Genomic DNA, 11882 nt, shown 5'->3' on the forward strand with positions numbered 1-11882 from the left:
AAGTTGCAGTGATCCATGAAATCCATGTTCAACTCAAAATGCAGCAGTTTTCATAAAGTTATTGTTTAACTACCTTTACACGGTATATTCAACTCAAATTAAATAAACATTACTGAACAACTGTCTGGTAGCCAAACATTACAGTTGAGTGCAGCTATTATCTCATACTGTGCAGTTTTTCGAATGATCAGACAATGTCAGAAACTGAAAATAAGAGTGAATATGTAAAGGCAGGCAGTGAATACAGTGATGGATCAGGTTTAAGAATTGGGTAACAAAAGCTAACATGTTGTGTGGGTAAAATGGAGATGAAGAATTTAGGTAGCCTTTGGTGCCATTGTATATTTTTAGGATTTCCTCAAATGTTTTAATTTCTTTACAATATGAACTCTCCCACTGCTCAATCTAACATATTCCTGCAGTCACTTACACATAGAGGTTATTCTGAACATCCACTGAACATCGTATGTATAAATCTGATTAATGCATTTGAAGTTTCAGCGTCATTTCAGAGGGATAACCTTAAATTCAAACTGCAGCTACTACCTGGCAGATGCATTTTACACGGGGGGACGGGGGGGGGGGGACGACAATCACGTGGAAGCACTTATGCTTCTTCTACAGTTTGTAAAGTGCTGGAATTATGTATAATTGTTTTGGACTTCCTATACCATATGGAAGCAAGGCTGCATTTTCATCTTTACTTGTCTGTACTTAAAGATGGTAACTGCAACTTTGAGAGAAACACGTTAAGAGATAGTGATCCCTAATGCTGGTATAATAATAAAATAAATAAAAGATCATCTTGGGAGGCTTCAGTTAAGTATGGCCGCCACCTGGTGGCAACATTAAAAGAGTCAGTTGGGTTGTGCTGTGATGTAACGATTTATTGTTCAATAGGCCCTTCAAAACATTATATGGTAAAACAGCACGCAAACATGAACAGACAATATTGCACAGAGGGAGCAACTGAATGTGCTTACCTATGTCTTAGGAACATGTTGAACATTTCACATCATGTAGAGAATGATATGTGAGAAGCTGGCTAACCCAGCAGTGAAAACCGCCCTCCGTGACTGCACTTTATAACAAGGGACACACTTCACTGAGCCCAAAACACAAAACTTCACATTGAGATGTTTTTCATTTTTTCTAAGTATAGATATAACAACATACAAAAATTTCAAACAATGACGAAGGCCCAGATTCAGACCATACTTTGACCTACCTACAAATCATAAATCACAAATCCAGTAGCAGGTGGGTTTCCATAGGGGAGAAATTCAGAGGTTCAGTCCGACAAAAACATCTTGACAGGTATCAGGTTAGCAATTCACAATTGGTATGTGGGTTATGTTTGTTTTATTATCCAGTCCTTAATTTGCATAACAAATGCATGTTCTTGTTAAGCATAATAAAGCAAAAATAATGTAAAAAACAACTTAATATTTGTGTATATTGACCCTACTTAAGGACTTAGTGTACTTGTATATTCATGTCATTTCAAAATGTTAAAGAAAGTGCTATGGCTTATTCAATATATATATATATATATATATATATATATATATATATATATATATATATATATATATATATATATATATATATATATATTTAAAATGTCTGTGTTCCATCTTCTCTAGGCTAGAGGTATTATACATTATTTTGGTTGGACATAAAACGTGTAAATTAATCATATGTAGCATACACTCACTATTAAGGTCAGATTTAAAAGTTTCATAAAGGGAAAAACTGGCCATTAAAGTCCCAAGAAATATTGTACTGATTTTGGCCACAATCCAGAGCTCTGTGGTTGTCATGAGTCAGCTGTGTCTAAGCCACAGTAAATCATGGACAGACTAGTACACTGTACAGTACACCTGCAGTGACATTCCTGTTTTATGGGGCAGCCTCTCAGTGCCCTACAGCGAGTACACTCTCCGTGAAGCACTGTTCCTATACTCACCGGCTTCATCAGAGACTGTGCTGCTCGCTATTAACTGTGCAGTAGAGAAAGCATTCTCAGTGTACGCAGATGGATGCAGTACTAAAATATAGTTCTTGCAAAGGGTAAAACAAACAACCATTTATAATAAACTGACTCTGAAGGGGTTCTATTCTATGTTATACTGGCACAGAAATTGAATCCACTACAGCAGAAGACCTGCCACTACCAGTGACTTCCTGAAAAGGAGTTCATATATCAGACTTCATAATCATAGATGTGTGATCTAACAGATAACAGATAAACCTGATCCTGAAAAATAATAAAAGGTAACTGAATGGTTATGTCTGAATGTTTTCTGATCACCTCCTGTTTAAAAAGTGTGGAGAGAATGCTGCTTAGGGTGGCCATGCTTGGCCCGTGCATAGTAACACCGATCAGTGGGACGGCAGTCCTGTAGAAACATGTCTATTTCTCAGGCGCCTGGCTCTCCTCATCCTCATCCTGCTCCTCTCCATCCGCTCCACTCTGCCCGCCCTCTGCTCCCTCTGGTCCTGGCGTTTCGCGGTGAGTGTCGGGGTGCAGGAGGTACTGCAGCTCCTCTGCGTTGATGGCCACCTTCTCTGGCTGCAACCAGCGCTTCAGCTGCTCCAGGGCACTGTGAGCACAGGGTAGACCATTGCTTACCAGACTGGGACTCCACAGCCTGCCCAAATCAGTCTTTATATAACACTTCCCCATCAGTATTGCTTTAGCTAAATGTGTAATGCTGTTAATAAATAATGTGTCCTGTAAATTAATATTTTGCACAACATCAGGGAACAGGGACAATGTGAGCAGGTGTCGTCACTGATTAACAGCTCAGGCATGCTTTGACGTTTCGCTCACTTCTGGTCAATGTCGCTCCCCTCCTGGAAGAGATCCGACCCCTGAGCATCATGCAGGAACCTATCCCAGCATTCCTTTTTCGCCTGAGAGAGGGTGCGCAGCATGTCCCGTGACGTCACTTCCTGTGAATGCCCCTTGATTCTGCGCAGGCGATTTTCTGCAAAGACAGAGAGACCTTAACCATAAATATAATAATCAATGAACATTGTTTTTCATATACAGAAGGCCATTTTTACAATTTCTCTAGACAAGGGGATTGCTGGGTACAAGACTGTCACACTTACCCAGGCTAGCAATGTACACCTCAGAGTCTTCCATGGGGGCCCAAGGACTGATGGGCGCAGATGAGGGTATCCCATTAGTGCCGTTTTGATTAGTGCTGTCTTGCAGAGGGGGCTCGAATGAATCCGTGAACTCTGCCCTTTGCTGACCTTCGACCTCGCTGTCGGGAAGCGCGGAGCAGATCTCCGACCACAGCTCGCCGCTAGAGCGCGTCTGGTGGCTTTCGAAATTTTCAATCATCCCTTCAGCTCTGTGGTCCAAATGAATAAATACATACAGGTCAACCTCCGTTTGTCAAATCATGTTTTTGCCTTTGTTATAGCATTTCACGTTTTTGCATTTGGATCGATTAAGAGGCTTCAGTTAGAGTAACCCAGCATTCTCATTTAATTCGGTTCATATATAAAAAAAATACTTAAAGGATAAATATAATCCCTGCCAATGACGTATTCTACAATGTGTAGCTACACGTAAATAACAGTGACGTATTTAACAGCGCACCTATGTCTGGAGTAGCACGCAATCATTCAATAACAAAAAAAGCAGCATGGAAAGATCCCACTGACTGGATTAAAACAGGTCAGAAACATGCAGTCATGCTATGGGAGAAATATAAAACCGACTACAGCCTGCTTTAGATTATATTAAAGTACATCTTACCCCCCAATAGACTTTCCAGATTAAACAATTCAAAAAGCCCGATTTCTAAAACAATGCAAGCATTTTGATTCTCTCGTGATGCGGTATTTAATCCACTTCCTGTTGTGCCCCACACCGTGACGAAAATTGACATCCCTACCAACCAATAGCACGGGAAGGTTCAATGTTTCTGCAATATGATTGGAAGATGTAGCTGTCAGTTAAGTGAAACGTCCTGTGACTGGAGTGCTTGACATGAGAACGGCGTGTTATTGGTCACAGTGGTTTGTTTGATTACGCCCTTCTTCCGCCTCTTCCACCAGACCCAGTGCCGTAAAGTAACGCAAATTGCCGGAAGAGTACAGACCGAGTTGAGCAGTGAAGGTAAGTTGCTCGGACCTCAGCGATGCCGGGCGGGCGTGCGGTCGCAGCAGATCGATATCGGGTGGTCTTCAAAGTCTAAACATGTGTTCATAATGACACTGTAGCATTTTATTGTGAGGTTTTCATTGCAAAACGACCTATGTATTATAATTGCATTACGATGTTCTCATTACATATGTAACTTTTGTGTTGTTTATTTAGGAATCTGTTTTAAAGGGGCCGAAGACATGTGTTCCTCCTGTGTGTGTGTTACTCTTCAACGTGGAGTAATTGAACAATGATTGGTCTTTAACTTTTGTTTTTTAATTGCGTTAATACACGTTAATTTGTGATCTGCTTATTTACAAAACGTCGTGTGATATATGTATTGTCATAAGTAATGTTTTTCATTCTCTCTTTGGGGTCTGTAACAGTATACCCCAATTTCATTATCCATTTAATCTCCCATTCGGCAGACTTGCTATTAATAAGTGTACATCCAAGTGCAACTCATAAGTAGTGTAGGCTACATGTATATGATATGTATTGTACTTTAACGTGAATAAAATATCCTTATAATTAACTTAGAAAAGTGATTATATTTAGATTTGAATATAGGGCATTCATAGATTAAACAACAAAGTAGAGTCCACATTGTCTTTAATGTCCCTGGGGTCATACTCAGGTCACTGCCAAGTGCTGGGAAGTACATGAATGCATCCTTTACATATGCTGACCTTTGTTCAATTGTGTTTTTGGTTGTTACTGGAAGGCTGACTCTTCATGGGAGATGAGACCAGTGATCCGATTGGCTGCAGTGGCTTTGCCTATGGGCGTGCTGCTCTCCAGGACCATGGCGTGGATGTCCAGTGGCAGAACACATGCAGAGCTCGTGACCCGTCTCCGGGGTACAGAGGCTATTAATGACACTGTATTGAGCGGAAGCCAGGGTTAAATAATGTAAAAAGGTTATATAAAGGTTACTTATTTAAGTGTAATGATTGTGAATATTTTTTTTTTGTCCCGTTATTTGTTTTTCTGGTTATACATTTGTCCCTGTTTTTCCTTAAGATCATGGAGTCATTAAGTCTGATCGTGTGTTTGAAGCCATGCTTGCCACCGATCGTGGGCTCTACACCAAGGACTTTCCCTATGTTGATGCTCCACAGTCCATAGGTATCCTCTAAGTAAAGCTTAACCACTGCTGATTTTCACACTGTACACTGTCACACTGTTGGTTTAAACTATCTTGATATTTGACAGTTCCCTACACAAAGCATGCTAAGGTACACTAATCAATCAGAGAGACTGTGCCAACTATTATATTCAAAGACCTAGGGCGTCTGGGCAATGTGAAAGTGCTTTATAGATGGTAGCTGTTGATAATCAAACTATAACTGAATTACCTACTTGTAAGGTTGATTCCTGCTCTGCTCGTCTTTGATATGTAAGAAATAGTAATTTGTTGGGTTAGTAATTAATCATAAACTTTCAGATCTCTTTTGAAATTCACTGCTGTTTGCAAATGTGTTGTTACCCCTTTTGCTAGATCTGATTATATTTTACCTTTGTTCCTTCAGGGTACAAGGCTACCATCAGTGCCCCACACATGGTGAGTCAAGGATCTTGACAATGTATTGGTCTTCAGGTGAAACCTACGAATATACTGTGTGTATACTGTTCATTTGAGGCATGCTAAGAAGGAGAATAACACTGACAGCAAAGAATAAAACCCCAAATTAGGTGGCCACTTTAGACATCCACTCTCCATCCACATATTCTTAAAATGTGTGATTTTCAATGTAAAGCATTATCTTTCAGTTAATAAAGATTGTATGCACCGTAAAAGCACATTTAATAACTTCAGATGTTCCATGTCCCAAGGCTGGTGGTTTACACAGTTTCTCCAAGTAAAGCAGCTAGGTTCCTAGAAAAATGCCCTGAAGGGTTCTTAAATTGTAACTTTGGTGTAAACTTGTAATTCAAAAGATCCTGTAGAAAGATATAGTCTCAAAACAAAACATCTTCTTTTGACCTTTCAAATCTCTTTTAGTTGAATTTACTATTGATAATGAGAACAAATATTGTATTCAGTTGTGTAATGTAGAAAAGAATGCCTTAGTCAGGACATACATGTTTTAGATTATTTCTGTGGGAGGCTATTGAAGTCCGATGTTAAAACGTTTCTTTATGTGGAATGAAAGGCATTTTGTATTTTCAGTTTCTTAAAAAAAAAAATGGAGTCTGTCTTGATGAAAATCTCCCCTAATTCGATGCAATGTAACTGCTGCTGTGTGTGTGTGTGTGTGTGTGTGTGTGTGTGTGTGTGTTGTTCAGCATGCCCACGCCTTGGAGGTGCTGAGCGACAAGCTGACCGAAGGAGCCACTGCCTTGGACGTGGGCTCTGGGAGCGGCTATCTCACCGCTTGCTTCGCCAGGATGGTAGGTCCAAAGAGGCCCTCTGCTCTGGGAAAGAGCTTATCGTTTCTGAACTGTGACCTATGGAAATGGCTGAAGATACTAATGCAGCCCGTTTAATTTCTTGCAGGTGGGTTCCTCGGGGAGAGTGGTGGGTGTGGAACACATTGCCGAGCTGGTGGAGGAGTCCATCCGGAATATCCGTCTGGATGACCCTGAGCTGCTCACCTCGGGACGTGTCAAACTCCTTGGTAAGAGCAGGTCTTTGTGGGAGTACACTTGGAGGGTCTTTATAGCTGTTTGATTTCCAATGATTTTATATAAAAGAGCCTATAATCAGTACTAAAACACTGATGTCTAGGTTTCTACAGTGAGAAAAACACTATCCTGATATTCCAAAATAAACCTAAATCAAATATGTATTCAGATTTTATTAGTCACCCAATATCTATCAGTCCATGTATTTATTTTTCCGCAGAGGGAGATGGCCGGCTTGGTTTCCCAGAGGGAGCCCCCTACGATGCCATCCATGTGGGGGCGGCAGCACCTACACTTCCAAAAGCAGTAAGGATTTGGCTGGGGATCCTGTGACCAATATACTGTACAATCTGGGGCTTTCCTTGAATCGTCCTCTGGATGTCCTTTGGCAGCTGCTGGCCCAGCTGAAGCCAGGCGGGAGGCTGGTCTTGCCTGTGGGCCCCGAGGGAGGCGGCCAGGTGCTGGAGCAGTACGACAGACAGAGCGACGGCACCTTCACCAGGAAGGCACTCATGGGTGTCGTGTATGTGCCCCTCACTGACCAGGACCGCCAGTGGCCCAGGTACGGCAGGGTGTGGAGAAAGCAGAGGCAATGGCTCTGTAAACCTGGTGTTCCTTCTGTGCTGTCTGTTTCACGGATGTATTGTGTGGGTCTATATCCTGAGTCCAGCTATATACCTTGTTCTGCAATAGGTCTCCCTTCAGTAGTCTTTAACCTGATGCTTTTTAAATAGGTCTCCTCCGATGTGTTGCCCACACCACCTTAAGGGAGAGAAGCACTTCTACAAAAATGTAATCATGTAGTGTACAGACACTGCCTTATGCTCAGTGTAGAGAAAAAAATAACATGAGAACTGATCTGTACTTCATAACGGTTAAGAGTGGAGTATAGTGTATGCTGGCCTGTAGTTACTGGTCAGTCTTCCATTTCGTGCTGTGTGCGTTTCTCCGGCAGGTGATTAACGGCGTGTTTCTCTCCCCAGAGGTGAGCTCTGATAGCCGTGTCCTTGCCCCTGCAGGAGGTGGCGTTGGTGCTGCAGCTCTTGAGGCTCGGCGACAGCAGAGGGAGCCACTCAACCCCCAGAGTGCACTGCTTTCCACCTCCTTTACTACAGCAGGTTACACAGAAGAATTTAATACCAGTTGCATTGCGTTTCTGAAATGTACTTGGCATTAACTGTAGTGGCAAGTAGTAATGCTTTATTTTGTAGCTTATTTCTGATAAGATTCTTTCTTATCCCTGCAATGTAGGGATGGGCATAAATAAGTCCACTCTGGTATTTATTGTATTCCTAAAAGATGATGTATATCATGTTAATAATTCATTTACACACACACACAAAAAAAGCTAAGACTAAGAGACCCCATTTAAAAAAAAAAGTGAGAGGTTTTATTTTGTAACAGGCGGTTTAATTAAATTTACTTAGAGCGAGTTTTGGTTTGTAATTTTAAATGTCTACTAACTGTAAATAAAATTGTAATATATTTGACATGAATTGTAATTAAAAATATTATTATTAAGTACTTGTGTTTTTTTTTTTCTGGAATATATGCATGCACTGTGTATCTTGTCCCAATATAAATCTCACCCCAGGATTCTTCCGAATTATATTTTTTAAATGTACTTGATTTCAAAGATTACTCCAGACTGTTAGCTTCCTGTAGCCTAACAGTAATCAAGTAAGTGTACTAAATTAACCATTTTGATAAAGTGGAAAATATATATATTTGCTGTAGAGGTTAATGTTGTTTAGTACGACAGATGACCATAATCTCTCTGAGTGAGATTCTTCCTTCGATCGTCTGTTTCCCATGGTCTATTCGCCTTGGTGCACGATGACGTAATAAAGCTGCGACCGGTTATCAAGTAGGACCTGGAACGTCGCTCGCAGAATAACCATACACGTGAAATTCATGTCGAGGGTTGTCTTAAGATCCGCAAACAAGCAGCGGCTGTTCGTGTTGAACATAAAGTGGTCAGAACTAAACGCGAAGAGCTCGGGGTACAGTAGAGACCCAGATCATGAAATTGACGAAAATCAACATAACAATATAAGTAAGATTCCATTCCAGAAAGCCGGCAGGATTCCACTATTTTATTCTACAAAAGTGACCGAACCAGCCACTACCAGAGCTATCTGGTATCAGGAGAAAATAAAATGTGCTTTTCTTACCCGCTCCCAAGCCACAAATAAACCGAGCCGCTTCTTCCATCACATGAATTCGGGCCGATTCGGGCAAATGGAGACAAATGAATCCGAAGCGAAGCAGGAAAGCGTGAGTGCCGCGGTCGAGCCGAGCGACAGGGAGATCCCTGCAAAACGGAAAAGTGACGAGATCGACGAACCGGGGCTCGGCCGCCGCGGAAAGAAGCGCAGAGGCCGAGGGCTAAAGAAGCTTCCCCCGGGGGAGAGGTACGTCCCTCCACCGCAGAAACGAAACCCCCAGGTCAGCTTCGGCCAAGAGCATTTCGACGAGACGAGTTACTACTTCGAGGGAGGTCTCCGCAAGGTGCACCCGTACTACTTCGACTTCAAGACTTACTGCAAGGGGCGGTGGGTCGGGAAGAGCCTGCTGGAGGTGTTCCGCTCCGAGTTCCGGGCCGAGCCGCTGGAGTACTATGAGAAGGCTGCGCAGAAAGGACGGATCCGACTGAACGAGAAGCCGGTTGACAGCCTCAGTGTGATTCTTAAGGTGAGTGTTGTGGGGGATATAATTGTTGAGTGGTAATTTTAAATATACGTGGTGTATGTATGATAAACATGGTCAGGTTCCAATCTACCTTCATAAAGGATAAAGGAGGGGGTAAGGCTCCTGTGTCTTTAAGTAAATATGTTATGTTTGTATTCCTTTATTAAAATCCATTCAGTTATTAAAATAAATGTTATAATGCATGAATGGAATTATGGTATAGCATGATGTTGCCCAAACTCATCTCTCCTGCAGAACAATGACTTTATGAGGAACAGGATCCACCGCCACGAGCCACCGGTGAGCGCCCGCCCCCTGGAGATCCTGGCGGACGATGGGGAGCTGGTGGTGGTGGACAAGCCGGCCTCCCTGCCCGTTCACCCCTGCGGCCGCTTCCGGCACAACACGGTGATCTTCATCTTGGGCAAGGAGCACGGCCTGAGCGGCCTGCACACCGTGCACCGGCTGGACCGCCTCACCTCCGGGGTGCTGCTCTTCGCCCGCACGCTGGCGGCCTCGCAGAAGCTGGACCAGCTGGTGCGTGACAGGCAGGTGAGATGGGAGAGAGTGCTTTCGCTAGAGTTGTTGTGTGCGATTCCTGCAGCAGTCGACGCAGGGCAAGTGTTGGGCTCATGTTTGTTGCCCTGTCTTTCAGCTGGAGAAGGAGTATGTGTGCCGTGTGCAGGGCGAGTTCCCCGAGGGTGAGATTGTGTGCGAGGAGCCCATTCTGGTGGTGTCCTACAAGGTGGGGGTGTGCAGGGTGGACCAGCGAGGTAAGCCCTGCCGCACGGTGTTCCACAGGCTCAGCTCGGACGGCTGCTCCAGCGTGGTGCGCTGCCTGCCCCTCACCGGCCGCACCCACCAGATCCGCGTCCACTTGCAGTTCCTGGGTCACCCCATCCTCAACGACCCTATCTATTGCGCTGCAGCCTGGGGGCCGGAGAGAGGCAAGGGAGGCGTCACTGGTTTGGATGACGAGCAGCTTCTCAAGGCTCTTGTGGAGGAACACCAGGCCAAGGAGAGCCTGCACCTCCTGGACATCACTGAGGTAGACCTCCCTGACCACAGTCTGCTTCAGAACAAAGATGTAGGTGGGTGTGGGATGGCTGGAGGTAAACCAGATCTTTCGGTGTCTCAAAAGCAGGCTGATACATGTGTTGGAAAGAGTGATGCTGTAGGTGTCTCTGATATCACTGAAGTAAATGTGGCAGCTTCTAATTTAAACAAGGTTGACTGTTGTATGCTGGACCAGCAACACATGTTTTTAAAAAGTAATGACACCGAGAGTGCTTGCAAAACAGATGGCAAGTCTGGACGTGATTCAGGCACTAATGGGGTTCCTCCAGGACACGCTCTGGACCGTACCACTGTGGAAGGGAAGTGTAATGAAATGCAAGGTGATCTCACAAAGAACCTGGACTCCGGCGGGGAACTTCCAGTGCAGACCGAATCGGAAGAGGCTGGCACTAAGTCGGACTGTCCCAGTGTGACTGTGGTGAGAGATCCTTTATGTGGGGAGTGTAAGATTGTTCGGAAGGACCCCACGGAGAAGGATTTGGTAATGTACCTGCATGCACTGAGGTATAAAGGACCTGACTTTGAATACTCCACTCGCCTGCCTGACTGGGCCAAGGAGGACTGGCAGGAAGCCTAAAGAGCCCTCCTTACTTTAAAGAGGTCTGTAAGTGGGTCCCCAAGCTTAGATTTTCTGGTTGAAGAAGTATATATCATCCAACCGTTTTTTGTTTCTTTTTCTTACCCTTTGCTATGACATATGTCTAATATTTCCTTTGGAAATCCCATTAAAATTAGCATTATGGGTGATCATCAGGTACATTGCCAGCTGTATGAAAGTACCTTCAATGTACTTAACAATGTTCAGGTGTTTTATAATTGGTTTTATTTTAAAAGCAGGCCTTTGTGCAGCACAGATTATATCAACAGAATTTAAAAAATACAGTTTTTACATTGATTGCTTTAAATACACCAATTGTTTCCTTAATAAGTTCATTGAAATGTATTACATTTGTCTGGGTTGTCTTGTGCTCATGGGAGTTTACTTTTCCATGTGTGATGCCACTGTTTCTGGGCATCTGTATCAAATAAATAATTGAAAGGAAATAATTTTACTCTCGCTGTATTCATCCATCAAAGTGTTTATATGTAAAGACTTTAAAGCTGAAGCCGTGAAATGTGTACCAAACATTGATTTCAGAGTCATGGAAAGCCACTAAGAAACTCAATTAATTCTGCAAGAAAATACATTTTATTTTGACAGTTCATTAGAAGCATTACCATATCAAAAAATAATAAACATAAAAAAAAAAAAAATCTTTCATAAACTCACAACATATAAGAAGTTCAGGCAATCATTTTGCGTTTACTTCCGTAAAGT

At 43.0% G+C, this 11882-nt stretch overlaps 3 protein-coding genes across 6 annotated transcripts; 2 read left to right on the top strand and 1 right to left on the bottom strand.

Annotated features, from left to right (window-relative positions):
• Positions 1 to 872: 872 nt before the first annotated feature.
• ccdc32 (coiled-coil domain containing 32) lies at positions 873 to 3892 on the bottom strand. The gene is made up of 4 exons (XM_066694459.1): positions 3779 to 3892; positions 3121 to 3368; positions 2837 to 2993; positions 873 to 2606 (listed from the first exon to the last, which is right to left on the bottom strand). The coding sequence occupies exons 2-4, from the start codon at positions 3356 to 3358 to the stop codon at positions 2417 to 2419; spliced, it is 585 nt and encodes a 194-aa protein (XP_066550556.1). The 5' UTR covers positions 3359 to 3368; positions 3779 to 3892; the 3' UTR covers positions 873 to 2416.
• Positions 3893 to 4073: 181 nt separating this feature from the next.
• Positions 4074 to 8317, top strand: pcmtl (l-isoaspartyl protein carboxyl methyltransferase, like). Of its 4 annotated transcripts, none has more exons than XM_066694199.1 (9): positions 4074 to 4141; positions 4893 to 5028; positions 5192 to 5296; positions 5701 to 5732; positions 6458 to 6562; positions 6669 to 6789; positions 7017 to 7102; positions 7189 to 7358; positions 7816 to 8317. In XM_066694199.1, the coding sequence occupies exons 2-9, from the start codon at positions 4911 to 4913 to the stop codon at positions 7841 to 7843; spliced, it is 765 nt and encodes a 254-aa protein (XP_066550296.1). In that variant the 5' UTR covers positions 4074 to 4141; positions 4893 to 4910; the 3' UTR covers positions 7844 to 8317. The 4 variants fall into 4 exon arrangements, with proteins under 4 accessions (XP_066550296.1, XP_066550295.1, XP_066550294.1 ...); XM_066694198.1 differs by lacking the exon at positions 4074 to 4141 and adding an exon at positions 4148 to 4407 and having other exon boundaries at positions 7780 to 8317; XM_066694197.1 differs by lacking the exon at positions 4074 to 4141 and adding an exon at positions 4148 to 4407.
• A 323-nt stretch (positions 8318 to 8640) lies between these two features.
• On the top strand, positions 8641 to 11611 carry rpusd2 (RNA pseudouridine synthase domain containing 2). Its single transcript, XM_066694196.1, has 3 exons — positions 8641 to 9490; positions 9743 to 10039; positions 10143 to 11611. The coding sequence occupies exons 1-3, from the start codon at positions 8711 to 8713 to the stop codon at positions 11139 to 11141; spliced, it is 2076 nt and encodes a 691-aa protein (XP_066550293.1). The 5' UTR covers positions 8641 to 8710; the 3' UTR covers positions 11142 to 11611.
• Positions 11612 to 11882: the final 271 nt, after the last annotated feature.

Source organism: Amia ocellicauda, chromosome 21 (genome assembly GCF_036373705.1).
Source record: "Amia ocellicauda isolate fAmiCal2 chromosome 21, fAmiCal2.hap1, whole genome shotgun sequence".
Taxonomy (NCBI): domain Eukaryota; kingdom Metazoa; phylum Chordata; class Actinopteri; order Amiiformes; family Amiidae; genus Amia; species Amia ocellicauda.